This window comes from Mastigoproctus giganteus, chromosome 9 (genome assembly GCF_048544385.1).
Source record: "Mastigoproctus giganteus isolate SK-2022 chromosome 9, ASM4854438v1, whole genome shotgun sequence".
Lineage (NCBI taxonomy): Eukaryota > Metazoa > Arthropoda > Arachnida > Uropygi > Thelyphonidae > Mastigoproctus > Mastigoproctus giganteus.
The window spans coordinates 152,474,927-152,497,567 of NC_143583.1; the positions used below are offsets into that span (position 1 = coordinate 152,474,927).

General features: G+C 38.1%; 1 protein-coding gene across 1 annotated transcript in view; it reads left to right on the forward strand.

Annotated features, from left to right (window-relative positions):
* The window catches only part of LOC150080822 (glycerol kinase 5), a 376,684-nt gene that overhangs the window by 248,283 nt on the left and 105,760 nt on the right, over positions 1-22,641 (forward strand). Inside the window, exon 11 of the mRNA XM_090382163.1 lies at positions 4,672-4,732. Coding sequence (XP_090238289.1) covers positions 4,672-4,732 — 61 coding nt within the window. The remainder of the gene's footprint in view (positions 1-4,671; positions 4,733-22,641) is intronic.

The window sequence follows — 22,641 nt, forward strand, 5'->3', positions numbered from 1 at the left end:
AGTAATACTCTTGATCTGATTATCATCAGTGATTCTTCATGCATTAAGAATCTGCAGATAAAGGAATCACTAAGTGGCAGTGATCATAATGTGCCGACATGGATTTACTCAAAGATGTAACTACCGTCAGGGGTAAAGGGAAGGGATTTTGCTTTCATTTTTTTCATAAAGGTGACTACGATGGTCTGATACAGTTTTTAAAGTCTATACAGCGGGGCCAATTGATGATGTTACAAACAGCAAATTCTAAATGGGGAGCATTCAAATTACTAATCTAACTCATGGTAGAAAATAAAAATGCATAAGATGCATAAAAATCATCCGGTGACACTGAAGCCTACGACACATATAAGCTAGTTTGTAATCAAGTCACAAAGGAGTTTAGGCAGGCGAAGGAAGGTTACAAGAAATCTTTAGCAGCGGATGCAAAGAAAAACAGCAAAGAGTTCTTTATTTATGTAAACTGTTTTTACTTGATATCAATTGTTCAACTATTGAGGACCCTGCTCAGGTATCTGACAAACTGAATGAGAATTTTGCATTTACATTCAACATGAGGAGTTATTCAGGGCAGGGAATGCCAGAAGTTTTATCAAACTCTAGCAGGGAGCTAAATGATTTTGTAATAACTGAAAGCAAAGTGGAGGAGCAAACGTTGAAGTTAAACATAAGAAAGGCAACTGGGGTGAATGGGATTTACCCAGTTATATTAAAGGAGACAGCAAAGGAAGTAAGCAAACTCCTAGCCATAATTATGAGAGCTTCCATGGACTGGAGTTGAGCAAATGTGACACCAATTCAAAAAGCATTTGTTAAGGTAAGTCATAAGGGTAAGTCTTGTCTGACCAATTTGATTGGATACTACAATGAGGTCGCATAGGAGTTGGAAGCAAAAAAATAATTTTGATATCATATACTTGGATTTCAGGAAAACTTTTGATACTGTTGCACATGGAACAGTTGGAGCAGTTGGCATTAAAGGCAAGTTGCTGCTATGGATAAAGGGATAGTTGAGTGGGAGAAGGAGACAGAGTAGTAATCAATGGACACTGCTCTTCATGGACTAATGTTATTAGTGGTGTCCCCCAGGGGTCTGTGTTGGGCCCATTATTGTTTTCTGTATTTATCAGTGATATTAATGAAGGTATATCAGGCTTAATGTCTAAGTTTGCAGACAATACGAAGGTTGGCAGGATTATTAATGACAGTATGCTACTGCAACAGGATCTAGAAAAGTTGAGCAGATGGCTGAGAGGTGGCAACTGAAGGTTAACGTTGACAAATGTAAAGTACTACATGTGGATAGCAGCAGAGGCGTATTGCTAAAAAAAAATAGTATTGGAACGCTCGTTCTCCAGAAGACTAGATGATAACACCACATAAATCAGACTTCAGATTCACGGTTCGTAGAACAATCGGTTCTAGTGTTCAGCTAACGGCAAATCAAAATGCAGCGTTCGCACGCATCACAGTGTATCTCATTCGTTGGATCTCTTTATCTAACATATTGTACTTTAGTAAGAAATGTTCAAGTTTCATTGCGAAATTTATATTTTTGTTTTTAAATAGATTTTTAAAGAAATGTATTAATTTTAAAGATTACTATTAATATATATTTTTTAGTAGTAATGAAACTTGAACGTTTCTTACTAAGGTACAATGTGTTAGATAAAGAGATCCAACGAATGAGATCTCCCTTGATTATGCCACTGTTTCGTAATATTAGGTGTATAAATATAATGATTTTCTGTCATGACATTTAGAAAAAAGTACCGGAATATTGTTCCGGTGCATTCCTGCCCGAATACACCACTGGATAGCAGTAACCCCAGAGTAACCGTATCAACTGTGTGGTACTACACTAAGGTTGGTAGAGAATGAAAAAGACCTGGGGGTAATTGTGCAATCATATACAAAGTTTTTTGAGCAGTGCAGACAGGCTGCAAGAATAGCTCATAGTGTCTTGTAAATGATATACAGGAATTTTTTTAGGAGGGATAAGGAGGTGATTATCCCCCTTGTATAAGGCAAAGATCGGACCACACCTTGAGTACTGTATACAGGTCTCGAGGCCTCATTTTAGGAAGGATGTAGAGCTGCTTGAACGAGTACAGAGACAGGCAAAGAGATTGGTGAATGGAACAATGGGTTGCTCTTAGAAAGAAAGACTTAAGTTCTGTAAATTGTAGTCTCTGGAGACTAGGCACCTGCAGGGTGATCTGATTGAGGTGTATAAGGCCTTGAATGGTTTAAGCCCAGTTTAGTCGCCTGAGGAGGCATAAATTCAAATTAAGGAAAGACAGTTGTAGAATAGATGTGCAGAAATTTGATCTAGCCAACCAGTGGTTGATTGCTGGAACAAACTTCCATCTGTAGTTGTAGAAGTTGGCAGCTTAAATAAATTCAAGGTAGAATTAGACAGACATTTGGAGTTAATGGATGGATGAAATGGGAAAGTTTTTTTTTTAACGGGTGATGCTGTATAAGCTTGCTTTCTTGCATCATATGCCTCTGCTAATACTATTTAGCCAAAAGCTTTTAGAACAAAATTCACAAGCTCAGATTACAAAAACTATAGCAGTCTGTGACAAATCTCAACCTGTCTCTGGAAAATTGAAGTTACCTCATGATAATAAATTCATATCTGTTCACCCATCCCATTTTTCTATGTAAATTGTTATTATATTCATTCGTTGCACTCTCAATCTCATTTTTTCATTTTTATTGTGTATATCATACCAGACTGACTTAGTAATATCTTGCGATTTCTCATCTAATGAATATGTCAGTGGTATCACCAGGATATCCTACTGCAGGGGGACTCATATAATTTCCTTCTCTTCTGTCCTTTCTCTTTTCCTGCATAAATTTTACTTATCATATTCAAATTCTGCATCCACCATATCATTATGGCACCATGCTTCTACATTTGGCGCCTCCGTTGCCACGTGGGAAGGAGCAGCAGTGCGTAACACACACTTCTTGATTAGACCGGGGTTCGAGCCCGTCACCACCAAATACGGAGGATGTGGAAATGTCAGGGAATGACCACCGCACCGGAGCAATATGGCCTTAGTTGCTAATGCTCCTAAAAAAAAAAAAAAAAAACCAAAAACCAAAAGCTTCTACATTTCTAATATGTCAAACTTGAATTTATTCAGTTCCTCAAATTTAATAACTGTACTCCTAGTGCTGGTAAAAAAAACAACAACATGAGAATTTGTCTTTTCATGTTCTTTGTAACTGTAACAAATGTCAGTTGTTCAACACTTCCAGGTGAGATTAATAATATAGTTTATTAAGGTTATTTCCCAAACCACTATACATTTAAGGTATCTTACCAATACCCATCATTAGACCATGCTGTTGAAAGACTCCTGCTTTCTGATGCTACCAGTATACATATCAGGTTCTGGTAACTTCCAGGTGAGTTTTGTGATCATGAGTGGGCCCTGAGTTGTGAGTTTTGTGAACAAGTTTTTGTTATTACACTGGCTGCAAGTTTTTCTCTAGTAGCCTCTATGGAGTGTGTTTCTTCACAGAGTATTGAAAATTTTTAAAAATGAATACTGTATATAAGGGCTTTTAAATACAGGCTCATAATTTAATTGCAAATGCTATATGCCCTTAACTTAACTTTACACAGTAAATTAATGAAGTTATTACAGTGGCATTGTTTTCTTAGTGCTTTTAAATATTATTTTGACAACCCAACATTAGAGTGCAATTTGTCAAAAGTCTGTTCATAATTAAAAGAAATCATTATTACTTTTTTGATGAAATAATATCTTCTGTATCTATTTATATATCACTTGCTGCAATTGTTATCAACTCTGGATCTGAGTTCTATTGAATTACAGCTTTTGTAAGCCCACACTGGACAACTGTGTTTGGCAGGCATGCTATCCTTTTTCCTCTTCCAATTTTAAAAGCTGTTTACATGCTGCCATTTGTTATGAACTGTGTCTACAATTACTTGGAAACACAGATAAGAGATGGAGTACTTGCTCGAAGATCTCAAAACCATTCATACTCTGGGAAAGGTTAAGGAATTGCTCCTTTCCCCCCACCAATTTTCCAGTTGGGTAGGTTGATTTTAGCACCCTCTGAACAACTATTTAGTAATTTCCCATTGCTTTTTCATTATCTCCTAACCAGCTCTATCTGTAAAACAATGGGACAATGTTAGTGTTGGTAGAACCCCCAAACAGGCTCTGCCTGCCCCACCACCACCACTACTTTCCTAGTTACCATATGTTCCAATAAGATAGATTGAAGTAGTGCAAGAATTGGATCTATATTCACCTTTAGCTACCATTATGTTAGTAGTCTGAATCCCTACAGGCTAGCAGTTTTTCAAAACACCTAACACTGTTTCAGTAGTGTCAGCAATTTTTTTTTCATGAAATCTGTTCATGTGTATCCCATCTCTACAAAATGCAGTTCCTTCTTCTAACAAGTGCAATGCATGTTGAGATAAAATATCCCATTAGGCTTACACAATTTCTCCAGGTCGAAGTTGAATTAACAAAACTTGTATCATTGCCGAAATTGATCAGTGACTGATTTGTAAAAGTAATTTTACAGAAAAGTAAATTCTTAATATATATTATAAATTTGATGCAAGTACCTTTTAATTTATTTATTATAATTCATTATTATGTTTGGCAGTGGCGAAATAGGAAAAACAGTACCTGATCTCTTTGGTACTTCCATACCTATCATGGCATCGGTAAGAATTTCTGATTAAAAATTTAAATATTTTTCCATTATTTAATATTTTCCATTATATTCATGTTTTGATATTTTAAGAATGAAAGGTGGAACACTACTACCCTGCATTAAAAAATCAATAATTTATTGAATGGCGGTTGTCGCTCTAACATATAGGCTGAATAATCCTAAACCAAGCTTCTAGTTTTTATTTTATTTTGTATTTTTGCCGATGTGTATTTAGTTAAGTATTATTCGACCTGTATATCAAAAAGTGCCAACTGTCATTGAATAAATTATTTCTTATTCAAGCAGAGTAGTGTTCAGATTTTCATTCTTAGAATATCATGTTACCTGTATGGGAGAGATTGCTTTTCAACTCCTATATCCATGTTTTATTATTATTATTATCCATTTTCAAATTGATCCATTTTCAAACACTTATTTTTAGTACTAACTCTTGATTTATCTTGATAAAGTGATAAAGATTTTTTTACTTCTATTTGCCAAATAGAAGTAAAAAAAAGCAAAAAAAAAAAAAAATTAGAAAAAAAAAGCACTGTGAATGTTTCATAAAATGAGAATTATGAGAGTGTGGAATAGAATGTGAACTGAGAATTAAAAGAAGAAAACACACAAAGGGTGAAAATTAATATATACAATTATTAACCTTTTTATATTCAAATTAAGTTAAGGCTAAACGTGCCATAGTCTTTCCCCCCAAAAAAGTCTGACTGCACCAATTTCCTTTAATCCTTAGTTTCTGAGTTAACCTTGGGTTTGCCTTTACTGCTGTAATCAGGTTCTAGCTTTCTCAATTACTTTCCAATATGTCAAACTGTTAAGTTCACAAATGTGCTGATATTCCAAAGTATCTGGAGCACCAGTGTTCTAAAATATCAAATCAAAGTCAACTCCTTTTCATATAGCCGACCGGGCTAGCCGAGTGGGTAAAGTGCCTGCCCGGCAACCCAAAGGTCGCGGGTTCGATTCCCGCCTCGGGCTTGGATCAAAGTACTGCAAAAACCTTGGGAGGTGCAATATGGCCACAGAAGCCGATGCGCCAACAACTACCAAATCAAAAAAAAAAAAAAAAAAAACCTTTTCATATAAACAACACATTTCCTATAAGTTGGCCTTTTTTGGCACAGATCAATTTACTTGAATTATCTGCTCTTAGACCAATCATGCAATTCTTAAATTAAATGCCTGCTTCATCCAACAGGAAAGGCAGTTTTCTACCAAAGTGGAACACTTTGGTAGAAAACCATTTATTTAAAAAAAAAGAAAAGATGGTAATGGTTTAGCTTTATCTTTTGAATGGGTCAAACTTTGTAAATTTGTTTGTTTGTTTTAGCGTTAGCATTAACAGAGGAATATGATGCAAGAAAGCAACCTTATATAGCATCAGCCAAAAAAAAAAAAAAAAACCTTCCCATTTCACCCATCCATTCACTCCAAAAGTTTGTCCACTTCTTCCTTGAATTTATTTAATCTGTCAACTTCCACAATGATAGATTGTTTCAGCAATCAACTACCCGCTGGCTAAAGGCAAATTTCCACACATCTGTTCTACAACTGTCTTTCCTCAATTTGAGTTTATGCCCCCTTCAGGTTTATAATTTGAGCAAGAGAAAGAATCTCATCAGCATTGAGCCGCCTGTTCAAACCATTCAAGGCCTTTATACACCTTAATCAGATCACCTCATAGGTGCCTAGTCTCCAGTCGCTGCAATTGGCAGAACTTAAGCCTTTCTTCAAAAGAGTACCCCTTTGTTCTCTTCACTAGTGAGACACATTTAACATTATGCTCTAATTAAAATCTGCTTTTGGTTACAGTTTTCCATCTGCAGGAACTTGATTTATAAATTGCTAGTTCCCCATATCATTGTTCAGTTGTTGGTTTAAATCACTAACAAGGATTTCAAACTCAGTTTTGATCCTCTTGCCTTTCCTTATTGGTTAAAAAGCAAAATAAAGCCATTAATCAACTAATGTCTTTTATTTTGGCAGTTTAACCATTTCTTGCTACTAAAAACAGTTACATACTTTCACACTTAGTGCTGTTATATAAAACTACTTCTCTGTTATTTTTCTAACCTCTTCCTTTTTTTAAACTCTCCCCCCTTTTTTTTTTTTGCACAATGCAACTTATAGTGTCATAGTATGCATTCACTTCTGTTAGTCATGCATGTGATGGGCAACAATTTATTTTTCAACAACTGGTTTGTAGATGAAATCAAACAGGCAACATATTTATAATTAACCAGTATAGTATTTCAATACATCTACATCCAGAAGCTAAAGTTATCAGATTTAATATGAGCTAACATCAATTTGTGTTGATGACAACAAGCATCACGGTAAAAAGAATTACTTAGTCTTACTAATAGTAAAATCTTAAAAGATTAAATCTTACTACACAAAATATGAGTTATTTGTATCATGCACTACACTGTTAAGAAATTTTAGCAGCATCCTTTCTGTGACAGTATAATGGTTTTGCCACTACATTGTCACAGAGGAATTCTTTAGGCTTCTCCAGTCACATTCTAGTTAGCTGATCTCAGGCGAAGGGAGTAGGGATTCCCTTGTGAGTTATTCCAGGTTTCTGAAGCTGTATAGGTTTTTCCATTACACTGTCACAGAAGAATTCTTATGGCCTCTAGTTACTATTAGTACGATGCCTTAGTGATGTGAATTAGCTTGTTTAGTTAGCTCTTGGATTATCATTTCAATATTGTGATTTTCGGCAACCCCTCCCCTTTAGTAAACTATACCCAGAAGACTATGAATGTTTGGTAGGTCAAATGGCATAGTTTTCATGGCTGACATTTCGAGTTTTGGTCCATTCTGAGTCCATCTCAGAATGGACTCAGACAAAAACTGCTTTTTTCAGCTGTTTACCTGTACTTACTCAATATGGCTGCAAAGAAAAAGCTTAGATTTTAAATGACAGTTTGATTTCTTCTAGTTAGTAGACCTGTTCTTCCTAATTTTGAGCAGAACAATTAGATTCAAATATTTTTTGGACTGCAAGAAGGCTGTTGGTGATTAGGGCACACTTTTGGCTTTACCACCTTCACTAGCCTGGTTTTTGCTTTAAGGTACGTTGGCTCTTGCACTACAGGTATTTGATATTGTCTACTATCTTGTGTTCCTCTAGTGTTTCCTTCCAAAATGGCAATGTGGCAGGAAAAATGGAGGGAAAGTGTGGTTTGGGTGCTGCCTTTTTCAAATTGTGACATTGGAAATAAAATGGATTATATGTGTTTATATATTGTTAAAGGCTTTGGTAAGGGCCCCTACGAACCCTTTTATAAATAATAATTATTGATTTTTTAAGTGAAAAATCAAACTTTTCGTTAGTCATATAGTAGTGCCATTCAAGTGTCATTTGGGCTTGTTTGGGCTATCATTTAGTCACCATATTAGAGGCCATATCTCTGTTCCTATTGTACAGATTGAGACCACATCTGGTGTTCGGGAACATCAGGAATTTAATTCATTTTGAGAATTTTTGAGCAACCCTGGTGATAAATAACGAAGTTATGGAATTTTGAAAATTGACTTGTTTTCAGTTGGTATCTTGGCTATTGGCAAAATACACTTAATTAAGCATTATAGAACTGTTATGGAGAGCTGTTACTGCCCTGGTTAGAATTGATTTATCAGGGAGGAACTGTTTGTCGGCCAAGGACTTTTGGCACTTAATTGGTAATCTTAAGATTTTTCATTTAGTTTCTGGGTGAAGTGTTAAATTGGAACTGTGACCACAGTTGAACTAGTAAATCTTTTTAGACTTGGACTTCTTTCCAGTGTTGATGTTTGATATGCTTTGTTTTAAATTGTAATTAAGTATACTTGGTTGTAAATATATTTAGTTTGTTTGGCATTAGTAAATATGTCTCATGTGATTATCAAAAAGAAAATTACTGTAACACAGAGCGAAAACGGATACAAAAATAGATTGTGACAAGTTTAATAATAGGAAATATACATATATTAGATTAGATACATACAAACAAAAAGCTTTTGTTTTGTGAACCTTCCTCAGTTAAACTGACAGTTGAGAATGAAGCATGAGGGCGTGTACTGCCAAACCTATCACAGTTGTGATAGGTTTGGGTAGTATGGGGAAATTCAAAGGTCATCTGGATAGTACTTTCGGGTAAGGGAAGCGCATAGGATGATAAGTTTAATTTCCTTGTTATTTATTTTTTATTTTATTTTATTTTATTTATTAATTATTATTATTTAGTTATTTATTTTATTTATTTACTTATTTATTTATTTTTTGTTTTTATCATTGTTTTGTTCGGATTTTTTTTTTTTTTTTTGGCTGGTGCAGCATAAGCCATAGGCTTTCTTGCACCATGTGGCCGTTACTAATACTAATCTTGTACGTGAAGTGCGTGATTAATTGTTGGATGTTGAAGCCTGTGGCTGTGATGCATGCGGACATTGCCAGCGTTTGTCAATAGTCAGGATTGCTGTTTTGATGATAGGGTGGACTTGACATCCACTGTTCCTGTTGACTGAGGTATTGGAGCATTTGATGTTCAACGACTCCAACCAGGCACGTCTTCAATAGTGGTGGGACTTATCCACAATCACTACATTGCGGTGTGGGTCAATGTCGTGGTGGGTTGCCCAAACGTGTTCGGCAGTAGCTGAGTGCTCCACATCCACTAAGCGGATTGCTCTTTTGTATTCGGAAAGGTGTTTTTCGAGCCGTCTCCAGTTTCCCCGATGTAGCAGCTACTGCAGTCACGGCAAGAGATGCGGTAGACCAATCTGCTTTGTAGTAAGGTGGGGACCGGTGTTTTTACCTTAGAGATGAGGGATCGTAATTTTCTGCCTGGGAGGTGTACGCATTTTATCCCATGTGATTTTAAGACTCTACAAACCTGTTGTGATAGGTTTGGGTAGTATGGGGTAAAGGCGCTCGCGGCTGAGTCATTACCTTGGATGTTTCTGTTGGTCGCTACGTGGCCATGTGTCTGTAGGTCACACCTTTCAAGGGTATTGATGGGATAGCCACACCTCGCAAGATCCGCCTTGACTTTAGTAATTTCGGTGCGCCTCTCTTTTACAGAGCTAGAGTGTGTCCAGGCATGAGTTAGCAAGGTTCGTGCAGTGGCAAGGAGTATGGTATGGACAACACCATACCATACTTAGACACCCCTGTCCGGCGCAAGGGCACGCGCTTGAAGACAAGTGTCCATCGTAAACCAATGTGTGCTGGCCAATTTACCAACTTCCAGTCAGCACACGCGCGTAGCCATCTTCTTGCTACTGCATGAACCTTGCTAACTCGTGCCTAGTCACACTCTAGCTCTGTAAATGAGAGGCCCACCGAAATTACTAAAGTCAAGGTGGATCTTACGAGGTGTGGCTATCCCATCAATACCCTTGACAGGTGTGACCTACAGACACATGGCCATGTAGCGACCAACAGAAACATCCAAGGTAATGACTCAGCTGCGAGCACCTGTATCCCATACTACCCAAACCTATCACAACAAGTTTGTAGAGTCTTAAAATCACATGGGATAAAATGCATACAACTCCCAGGCAGAAAATTACGATCCCTCATCTCTAAAGTAAAAACACCAGTCCCCACCTTACTACAAAGCGGATTGGTCTACCACATCTCTTGCCGTGACTGCACTAGCTGCTACATTGGGGAAACTGGAGACGGCTCGAAAAACACCTTTCCGAATACAAAAGAGCAATCCGCTTAGTGGATGTGGAGCACTCAGCTATTGCCGAACACGTTTGGGCAACCCACCACAACATGACCCACACCGCAATGTCGTGATTGTGGATAAGTCGCACCACTATTGACAACACGCCTGGTTGGAGTCGTTGAACATCAAATGCTCCAATACCTCAGTCAACAGGAACAGTGGATGTCAAGTCCACCCTATCATCGAAACAGCAATCCTGACTATTGACAAACGCTGGCAATGTCCACATGCATCACGGCCACAGGCTTCAACATCCAACAATTAATCATGCACTTCATGTACAAGGTTGGCAGTACACGCCCTCATGCTCCATTCTTAACTGTCAGTTTAACTGAGGACGGTTGACAAAACAGCCGAAAGCTTTTTGTTTGTATGTATCCAATCTAATATATGTATATTTCCTATTATTAAACTTGTCACAATCTATTTTTGTATCCATTTTCGCTCTGTGTTACAGTAATTTTAGTTTTTATAATAATGAATCCAGAGCGCACAGGCCTCTTTAATCATGTCTAATGTGCATTCTTCTCCATCTATGCCAGATAATTTGACCATAGCCACAAACATGGTTTGGAATGTTTGACAGATTTTCAAGAACCTTTGCAAAAGATTTCAGAAAATTTCTGGAAATAGCAGTTTCTGCCTTTGCATTCAACTCGAGTTGAGTTGAATGACTCTTCCAACAATATAAATAATCAAGGTATTCTGAACGGGAATTTGACTTTGTTTTCTCATTAAAGAATAATTTATTAGAAGTTTTAAAAGATGGGGATAGAGGACTTCCAAAATGGTTATAGAAGTCAATAAAATCTGCAACTCAATGGAGAGGTTTTTGCTTGACCTGTCTATGGAAAAGGAGAAATTAAATACTAGGATTGTCAAGGAAAGAAATTTGCCTGCTGTTCCTATGGCACTAAGCTATGCAGGCGTGGCTGCCTTAAATGTGGGCATACAAAATGTTCTGAATTTGGATGTGAGAGGGCCTCTGCCCAAACATGTAATTATTGTTCATGCAGGCAAAGACAATGTGTACAAAATCAGTGCAGAAGTGAAATCTGAGGTGTCTAAAAGGCTTAAAGATGAATTTAAAAAAGTAAAAATTAAATCTGTAAGAAAGTTAAGAGAAAAAGGAATTTTGATGGCTACGAATTCAGATTTAGAAAAACTTAAAAATTGTGAAAAATTTAAAGAGCTGAAGCTCTCGGTTGATCTTCCTAAAAAGCTGTCTCGAACTTTGATAGTTTATGATGTTGGGCATCAAAAGCTTTCATGAGTTGGGCATCTCAGAGGAGGAATTTAAACAAAATACTAAAATTAGATTCAAAATTAAATCTAGGATTAGAAACAATAGTCATTGGATCATTGAAACTTCGGGTGGGATTAGAAGAGCAATTATGGGTTCTGGTGGTAGGATCTATATTACTTGGTCTATCCATGGTGTGAAGGACTTTTTAATAGCGTCTTGATGTTTCCATTGTTTAAATTATGTCCACTTGGCCAGGAATTTTAACCAGGTTGATAGCACTTGTGGCCATTGTGGTTAAATTGGTCACCATATAACTGAATGTCCATATAAGGAGGCTCTCATTGTTTGCCCCAACTGTAAGGCTCGAAAGCAAAAGACAGATCAATCGTACAGAGGTAGTAAGTGTCCCGAATATATGAGCCCAAGAAGTTACCAAAATAAGAACATATTATGCCTAGTACATCAAATACAAATATGGATTTTAGAGGAAACTTTAATGTGCTGCAACTGAACTGCATCTCTGTTGCATATGATCTCTTCAAAATAATAACTGAACATAACATACATATTCTTGGACTTCAAGAAGTCTATTCTTATAAAGGCACAGTCAAAGGTCTTCCTTCCGGCTGTAGGGTCATTCGGTTTAATACAGATATTTCTGGTCAAGGCAGCAACACTTGCTAGAATCTGGGCAGCTCTAGTTGTTGCTGCTCCTGAAATCACAGTGACCAAGATAGCTGGTCTTTGTTCTTCTCATGCTGCCTGTGCGTGATCTCAGGAGAAATGTAAAGAATTCATGAAGGGATTTTCAAAGAGCAAAGAGAGGTAATAGGCCCAGAGAAGAAAGAGAAAGTCTGGAGCATATCTATGTGACTGCCAGGTGAACGTATTTTAATACTATATATCATGGAAAGAAAAATGCCTGGAACCGCCTCATAAATACTACTATCAATAATGATCCTTGATGTTTACCCTACAAGTTAGTTTTGGACAAGTTTCATCCGGTGAAGTGTCTATTACATCTGGAGGCATGGAGACTATTTCCTGGAGTGAGTCAATAAATGCTATATTAGATAGCGTAATACATCAGGGTATCACAATATCTGAAGGCACTGAGAGCAGACAGACCTCAGAATGAAACATCTAACATATGAAGGAGAGGTTTTTGAATGAAGAAATTAATCAAGCGATCCTGTCTATGAAAGATGGGAAATGTCCTGGCTTGGACTTGATTGAGGCTGCTGTCCTTAAATGTGTCTGGAAAGTGTGTCTGCAGGTCATTTCTAACTTGATGAAGGCTTGTCTTAAAGAAGGTAGATTTCCGGTATCACGGAAGATAGCAAACCTGAAGCTATTGTTAAAAAAAAACATGGAAAACAGGCTAGCAATCCTGGTTCTTACAGCCCGGTTGCTTTATTGCCCATATTGGCAAAGCTCTTGAAAAATTTGTTGTCTCTAGATTTCAAACATATTACTCTGCTAAAGGTCTGAATGTCCAAAACGCAGTTTGGCTTCACTAAAGGCAAGTCGACTGTCGATGCTATAAAGTTAACCATTGATTCTGTGTCTACCTCCGAGTCCAAGTATGTGTTCAGCCTCTTCATGGACTTCAAAGGGGCCTTTGACACCATTTGGTGGCAAAGCATCCTGGTGAGGTTCAGGGAGGCCAGGGGGCTCTCCTCCACTTTATTGTGTGGTTTCTGACTATTTTTGTGATAGGAGATTACCTTTGGGTTTTTGCAGGGTTCCCCATCTGTGACCAGAGAGAGGTTGCCCTCAGGGATCCATTCTTGGCCCTGTTTGCTGGAACGTGGTCCTTGATTGGTGGCTTTCAGTTCAACATGAGAATATTATGAAAATTGCATATGTGGACGATCTAGTTGTTCTTGTTTTCGACCAGTCCCGTCTTGAATTGGAAAATAGGGCAAACTTCATTTTGGAGGATTTGAATGATTGGTGCAAAAATTCACAGTTTTCAAATTTCCATTCCAAAAACCAAACAGATGTTATTGAAGGGTTATCTTAACATTAAATAGGCCTCCAAATGTCAGATTTAATGATTAGACAATCAAAATTACTAGATCATATTTAGGCATTATGATAGACAATAGATTTAATTTTGTTACTCATGTTACAAAAAATTAAGGCTGTTATTGGAAAGATAATTAGAATTACAAAAAATGATTGGGGGTTCAAACCCTCAACCCTTAAGTTTTATTATACTAGTATATTTGTTCCTATTATATGTTATGCAGCTGGTGCTTGGGGCTTCAGGTTTAATAACTGTCTAATTAAAAAACATCTACTGCAGGCCCAAAGATTCTTCCTGCTGGCTGTCTCTCATGCCTGTAGGACAGTCTCAACTATAGCCTTACAGGTTTTTGTGCCGCAGGATCTCCATACAATATGAGGTTGTGTTGTAATTCCCTTGTATAATCAATGCACAAATATTCCTGTGCAGGCAGGAGCCTATTCAGTTGATGTGAATATTTCTGAAAAAGAAGCTATTTCTAGGCTTAGAATGCATTTTGTTAGGGACTGGTAGAATGATTGGTCTCTATCTAAAATTCACAGGTTTATGCCTAATGTAACAGAATTCAGTAAGCAACAGCTGACCGTTGACCGGGCTAGCCGAGTGGGTAAAGTGCCTGCCTGCAAGCCAGAGGTCGCGGGTTCGAATCCTGCCTCGGGATTGGATGAGAGTAAACGCAAAAACTTTGGGAGGTGCATTATGGCCACAGAAGTCAATGCACCAACAACTACCAAAAAAAAAAAAAAAAACACAGCTGACCTGGTTTTCTCCAGATTTATATCTTTTCTTTTCACAGGTCATGGAAGCTTAAATTCTAAGCTTTTTTCCTTTGGCCTTTCAAACTCTCCTAATGCAGTGCTCCAGAACCTGGAGCACCTGATCTTTGACTATGTGTTTTACATAGACCTTAGATATAGGTTACAATTTGATTACAAATGTATATAACCAGAGCGATATGTTTCATTTTCTTGTAAATAGAGAAAATTACATGGTGTTAAAGGAGTTTGCTGATAAATTATTTAGCAGAAGGAAGCATATTATGCATGGCAATCTCAATGGCCATGGTTAATTTTACTGGATGTGTTAATCGTGTTCTGTAAGTATTGTAATTTCTGAAAATGCTGTCTACTTGGGTAAATATATCTAATAAAATTACACTGATAAAAAGTGTAAATCATGCAAATGTTTAACATGCGTAAATATTTATACTTTTGGATTTGAGATTGAAATCCTTGGGTTTTATTGCTTGTGATCAGCTGAAAAAGGCATGTTTAAATGCTGTGAACTGAATTTAGACCTGACTGTAAATAGGTTAAATAACAGACTTTACCTGTTGTTGGTTCCTGACTGGATTTGGATGAAATTGATTGAACTTTTGTCTGGAGTCATTGGCACTCTGATAGAAAGGTTTTTTTTTTTTTTTTTTTTATGAAAACCCCAAACATCACAGGTAGTAGAACCTATAGTACTTAATACCGTGCTTGGGTTATAGTTTGAGAAGACGAAAGAAGATAGTTGTTGACATTAGACTTGAACTTCTGTAATTTTCAAGATATATGTATAAGTCGTTCCAGAAAACAGCAGTTGAATGAATAAACGAGGAAGAAGAAAAGTTGGTTCTGTGAATTTGAAGTTGGACAGAAAATGGATATTGGCTGGTGGCGGCATGTGTTCGGACTGTTTTGAAAGAGAGCGGGAATTATAGAAGCCAATTCAGAAAAACTGCCCATGGAAGTACCTGTAGAAAAGGCATGCAGCAGAAACAGTGTGTCTATGAGACAGCAAGTGGAGAGACTGTTAAAGAGGAGTCATTAATTAACCTAACTGCCCACTTCTGAATGGAATCTAGAAGCCTGAGAGAGGTTTTGGGGACACCACCCAAGATGTGGGAACAATATTCCATGGTAGGGCAGATTTGCAATTTGTACAGAGTGAACAGCTGTTTTGAAGAAAAGTAACACTGAGAACGAAAGAGAAAACCAAGTTTTTTAGATGCTATTGTTGTTGTTATTTTGGTTTTTAGGAGCATTAGCAACTAAGGCCATACTGCTCCAGGGATATGCGGTGGTCATTCCCTGACCTTTCCACATCCTCCGTATTTGGTGATCACGGGCTCGAACCCCTGTCTAATCAAGAAGCGTGTGCTATGCACTGCTGCTCCTGCCCACCTGGCTATGGAGGCACCTTTTTAGATACAGAGGAAGCAATATTTGTAATGTTCTTGAGCCAAGAGAGATTAGAAGTCAGGGTAATCCCCAAAAGAGATATATCATTTTGCCTAGAAATCAGAGTGTCACCAGACACAAGCATAGGAGCAGAAGAATCCTTTTTGCGAGATATAAGACAAGAATGAGTTTTAGAAGGATTAAAATCAACTAAGTTATCTTTGCCCCACTGGAAAATTACCTGGAGATCGGCATTTAAGGAATTGGTAGTAGATATTTGAAAAGTTGAAGCTGATTGAGCAGGGCAAGGTTTCTCAAGATGAAAAGTGGAATGCAATGTGCTATCATCGGCAAAACTATGGATAGGTTTTCCAGTCAATGGAAGAAGGTCATTAATATACAAGAGGAAAAGAGTGGGGGAAAGGACTGAACCTTGGGAGACACCAGCATTAGTGGAGAAGTTAGAAGACAGAGAGCCATCTACCATCACCCTCGGTGAGCGATCAGAGAGAAAACTGGATAACCATTTACAAAAAACAGTTGCCAAACCATAAGATGGAAGCTTGTTTGGAAGACCTTTATGCCAAACATGATTGGAAGCCTTTGAGATATCAAGAGCAACTGTTTGCGTTTCGCCGAACTTTTCCATTGAGTTTGTCCATACTGGCGATCGTAGATCAGACGGAACGTTTCTAGGTAGTTTAAGAGTTGGAGGTTAATTGATTTCTCCATTACTTTAGAAAGAGTAGAAGTAATTGTAATGGGACGATAATTGAATGGGAGGGATTTGTAGCCCTATGAGCAAATTTCCAAGCAGAAGGAAAAACACCTTTGGAATAAGAAAGTGAAAAAAGGCGGCAAAGAACTGGATTAAGTTCAGGAGCATAGGTTTTGAGAACAAGTGGAGAAATACTATCAGAACCTGGAGCTTTCTTAGCATCAAGATGAGTCAAAATCCTTCTGACATCCCTTTGACCGAAGACCACAGGAGGCATTGAATGGAGCATGTTGGGAATGGTGGGAGGTGTTTTACCAAGATCATTAATATATGAGTTGGAAGAAAATTGGTATGCTAGCAGGTCAGCTTTATCCTTGGCTGAAGTGACAACAGAACCATTTGGTTTTGAGAGAGGTGAGAGCAGAGTTGGGCAAAAGTTGCGGCCAATAGCTTTGGCAAGAGACCAGAATGCTCGGCTACAATTTCGGCAAGAAGCAAGTTTTCTACTCTTAGCCTGTTCAAACTCTAGTTTGGACTGATTAATAACTGCTTTACAATTGTTGCGAGCTTTGGTGTATGTAGAAAATGAAACTGAAGAATTGGAAACAAGCCAATTACAATATGCAACATTCTTCTCTTGAACAGCCCTGGCACATTTATCGGAAAACCAAGGTTTAGATAAAGGACGTGATTTTAAGTTGGAGTTTGGAATAAAGGATCCCATTCCTACAAGAATAATTTCACTGACATGATCTGAGCAAACTTTGACATCAGAAGTTTTGAAACAGTAATCCCACCAAGGAAAAGAAATCTCTCAGATCATCCCATTTGCATTCTTATAATGCCAAACAACATTAGGTTGGGAAGAGCCATGACATAAAGGCTCCATTGGAGAAAAGACAATCACCAAGTTGTGATTTGAGGGGCCTAAAGGACCACTCACTTCAACCACGTACCGAGAAGGGTTGTATGTGAGAAAAAGATCGGGCATGTTGGCCATATAGTTAGGATTGTCCGCTATTCTGGTAGGTAAATGAACAATCTTTGTGAGGTCATTAGTAATTGCAAAAGCCTCAGCATCTTCTCCAGCTGGAGTTGTGAACATTATATTCACTAAGTTCAACTGGAGAAAGTCGAGTTGCAAAGAGAGGAAGTCAAAGAGTTTCAAGTGATTAGTGGAGTTGGGAGAACGGTAGAGACAACAGATGAATTTGACAGAATGAAGTAGAGAGATTTTAAGCCAGAGAAGATTCCAAGTTACCAAGTCTCTAACAGGGAATATCGGAACAGACATATACACAAGTACCACCTTTGAGGCGAAAGGAATCATACAGCGAATAATTTGGTCAACTGAGATGACCAGTGGTTGAATCTACCGATAACTAAGATTCTGTCAGAAAAAGTGCATGGAGTTTGGCAGACTGTAAGTGGAAATGGACATCACTGGGGTTAGAACTGAAACACCGTATATTCGTGAAATGAACTAGGAAGTGTTTGGGAGTTTTAGATCTTTCATGGTGTATTCAATAGTAAGAAAAAGTGTGGGGGGACATGCCATATGATGTTTGTTATTTGGTTTTTAGCAGCATTAGCAACTAAGGCCATGTTGCTCCGGGATATGCGGTGGTCATTCCCTGACCTTTCCGCATCCTCCGTATTTGGTGGTGACAGGCTCAAACCCCGGTCTAATCAAGAAGCGTGTACTACGCACTGCTGCTCCTTCCCACCTGGCTATGGAGACGCCATATGAAGTAATGAAATTTTTAGTTATGCCGTACACATGGTAAGAATATACCCAGATTCTTGACATAACGTGGCACCAGAGCTGGTCATAGGGTTTGCGAGGCTGTGTGCAAAAATAAATGCGAGGCTGTGTGTAAAAATAAATGTGAGGCTGTGTGCAAAAATAAATGCGGGGCTGAAAAAAATAAACTTTTATCTAGTCATTAAAGATAATGTTTTTTCAAATCTAAAAATAATTATTAAAATAAAATCACAGAAAGTTTTATAGCAAAAATAACAAAAACAATTTCTATACCTCTAAACAAATACAATATTAATATTATAAAAAAAAGCTATATATTTTATGTTCCCTCCTCAACGCGGTTCGACCAATGATTTGAGTGAAAGTGTAGCACGTAAACACGACCCGGAGAGTCTAGAAAATAGCTATTGAATTCCTTCTAACTGACTTATTGTTTTGACTAAACTTTATATCCTCTAGTAGGGCGATTTATGCGATTTTATTAGTGTTAGAAGGAGACACAGAATAAAAAACAATGTTCGCATTCAACGCGAGGATGAAATCCAATGTTAAATTCACAACTTATTGTAAGTATAATTTTTTTGAATCAGTATTAAATGTAAGTAATAAAATTTAGGTTTAATTTTTAATTTATTATAAAAAAACATCGCCAGCACGGGGCCAGACTACCCATTGGGCTGTTTGTGGTCCACACCCTGCACTCCCCTTTCACTGGTTGTGCGTGGCCTCGATCGTGCCCCCCACGTACACACTACTTGGATTCCCTTCAGGCACTATCTGGCCGAGTAGAGGCAGCAAGGTTATACACTAGCTGATGTGGAAGCCTCCAAGAGAGTTACCAATAGGTTTGGTCCCGTGTACTAACTAGTGGCCAGCCTGCGAACACTGTTTTAGAGCTGTACCCTCGAAATGTAAGGAAATTTGGATCTCTCCATGAAGTTCATCATAACCTCAAAAGAAATCACTCATACTGCATGATTGAAGAGATGGCAGAGAGAGAGAGAGAGAGAGAGAGTTGACCAGAACTTTTCTTTGGAGAATAAACATGGGTTCCACCCCTTCAGGCCTCCAGTAAGCAAAGTGGTGGTATTGCATCAGTTGATGAGAGTCACTATCACCTAGTGTTGCCTGGTGGCTTCCTCTGTGTGGTGTGGGTGCGACACCTCGATCCCTGCTTACGTTGATTCACACCTTGGTGGTCACCCAGAGTGTGCTTGTGCATGGGGGGTTATAACCAGGATTACTAACAGTCCCATCGTGAATGCGCAAGCAGAGGATTTGGCTGTCACAGATTGTCCGGACTTCGCCGAAATTAGATCCACTTGACTTGAGGTCACCGAAATATCAGTTCCATTATTTATGTTTGATTCAGAAGTACTAAACAAATTCTTGGATGGTATGGATGAGTAAACAGTTTTTTGTTTGTTTTTTTTTTGGCTCATGCTATATAAGCTTGCTTCATTTGCCATTACTACTACTACTCATACAAATACAATTGAAATATTACAAACTGTTTATGGAGATTTTAGCGTTGATTGAGGCATATGCAAGGAAGCAAGCTTATACAGCATCAGCCAAAAAAACCCCAAAAACCTTCCCATTTCACCAATCCAGTCAGTCCAAATGTTAGTTCAGCCTTTAACTTATTTAAGCTATCAACTTCCACAACCACAGATGGAAGTCTGTTTCAGCAATCAACTACCCACCGGCTGAAGGCAAACTTCTGCACATCTATTCTACAACTATCATTCCTCAGTTTGAATCTCTGCCCCCTCTGGTTCGTAATCCGAGCAAGCAGAAGAATCCCATCAGCATTGAGCCTGCTCAAACCATTCAAGGCCTTATACAGCTAAATCAGATCACCTTGCAGGTGCCTAGTCTCCAGATGTGGCAACTTGCACAACTTAAGCCTTTCTTGATAAGAGCACCCTTTGTTCCTCTCACCAATCTTGTTGCTCTTCTTTGTACTCGTTCTAGCAACCCTACATCCTTCCTAAAATTAGGCTTCCAGACTTGTACGTAGTACTCAAGGTGTGGCCTGACCATTGCTTTATGTCTGCGCGGGTAGCACAGTGGTATCATCACCACTGTGCTACCACTGTGGTGATGGTATCATCACCATCCTCCCCACACCAGGTTGAAAATGCCCGGGTTCAAATCCCGTCAGTGATGCAAGGAACTTTAATAGACTTTTTTCACTCCGTGGCTGAGTTAGTTGGTCTCAGGTGTGGATAGCAAGGTCCCCCCCCCCCAGAAACTGGAGTTTTTTCATCCAGCAAAACAGGAAAATTGACCAGAGAATACATGCAATTTACAGACATAATACATATATGGGCATATATAAGAAATTACCGGTGGCTCTAATATAATAGTTTGAGTTTGATCATTGCCTTATATAATGGGATAATAACCTCCTTGTTTCTGTTAGCAAAATTCCTATATATTCACAAGACTCCATGACCTGCTCAGGCAGCCCACCTGCACTGCTCATAGAACTTCATATCTGACTACACAATTACCCCAGGTATTTTACATTCTCCACTTCCCTGAGTGCAGTATCACACAGTTGGTATTTTTATCTTGGGTTATTGCTACCCATATGCAATACTTTACATTTGTCAATGTTAAACTTCAGTTGCCACTTCTCAGCCCATCTGCCTAACTTTTCTAACCTTCATCGATATCATTGATAAATACACGAAACAACAATGGGCCCATCACCGAACCATGGGGGACTCCACAAATAACATTAGTCCATGATGAGCAGTGTCCATTGATTACTACTCTGTCTTCTCCCACTGAACCATCCTTTTATCCATTGTAGCAACTTGCCCTTAATGCCATATTCTTCAATTTGTACAGCAATCTTCTATGTGCAACAGTATCAAAAGCTTTCCTGAAATCCAAGTATATGATATCAAAATTATTTTTTGCATCCAGTTCCTTTGTGACCACATCGTAGTATCCAATAAAATTGGTCAGACAAGACGTCCCCTTAACAAACCCATGCTGTGTCTGAACTATTACTGCTCTCTTGTCTAGATGATCCTGCAATGCTGCTTTAACCAGTGACTCCATTATTTTCCCTGGAACAGAAGTTAAACTAACAGGCCTATAATATGTGTCACTCTTTGAAACCTCCCTTTGAAATGTTAAATAGTACCAATTTGTTTAAATGGCATACAATTCCAAGAAGGAAATGAGGATGTTTGTGATGACCCAAGAAGTTTGCAACTCTATCCTCAGTTCAACCTATTGAAATGAAGATAGAGTTGCAAAAGTTTGGGAAATTTTTAGCAGGAGATTGTTGTTTGACCCTCAGAATGATGGCTGATGAGTTGAATATGAATAACGAGATGATTTGCCAAATTCTGCATGAAAATTTGGCTAAAGGAAAGTTTGTGGAAAATTTGTGCTGCACAGCCACACGGATGAGCCGAAGCAACAAAGAGTGCCATGTGAAGACCTCACCTAGGCTTGTCAAGACAATCCTAATTCCTAGACTGTATTGTCGCTGGGGATGTGCTGGATGATTCATTATGACCCCAGAGACAAACTGTCACATGCACTGGATTTCAAAATCATCACCAAGGCCCAAAAAGTTTTGCTTGCAGAAGTCCACAATCAAGTTGACACTGCTCATGTTTTTCCACGAACGGTGTGATTCACAAGGAATTTGTACCTGAAGGGGAAAGAATCAGTGCTGTGTTCTACATACAGGTGCTTCACTATTGAAACACATTTATTGTGTGCGGTTGCAATTTTAAGAGAAAGGCAACTGGTTTTTGTTGCACAACAATGCCCCGGGTGATTACTACGAATAAAAATAAAACCATTTTTGAGATCCTTCACTTTGTATTCTTTTTATTGCACCAGTCTTTTATTGCCGCATCTTGTATATTTCAGTTGTGTTGAACTGTTACATGATATGGAATATTATCATTAAGCTTTTTGTACATTTAATCTTTTTATAAGAGATTTACAAGAATAAAAAAATTTGAGGTACATTGTAAGTGAATAAAAAAATTGCATAACTAAAAAAGGAAAAGAAGAAACGTTCTCATTAGTGGCAATTGTTATAAAGGAAGGAAAACTGATAATGCATAATTGCAAAATGTTTTTAAGAGCTAACATGAGACAAAGCAGAATTGTTTTGTCAGCATTTAGGTAACTCTCTGATGAGGTGCATTATTGCTGAAATACTTGTCATAGAGGTATTTCGTTTAAATGAAGTGTACTGTATTCCTTT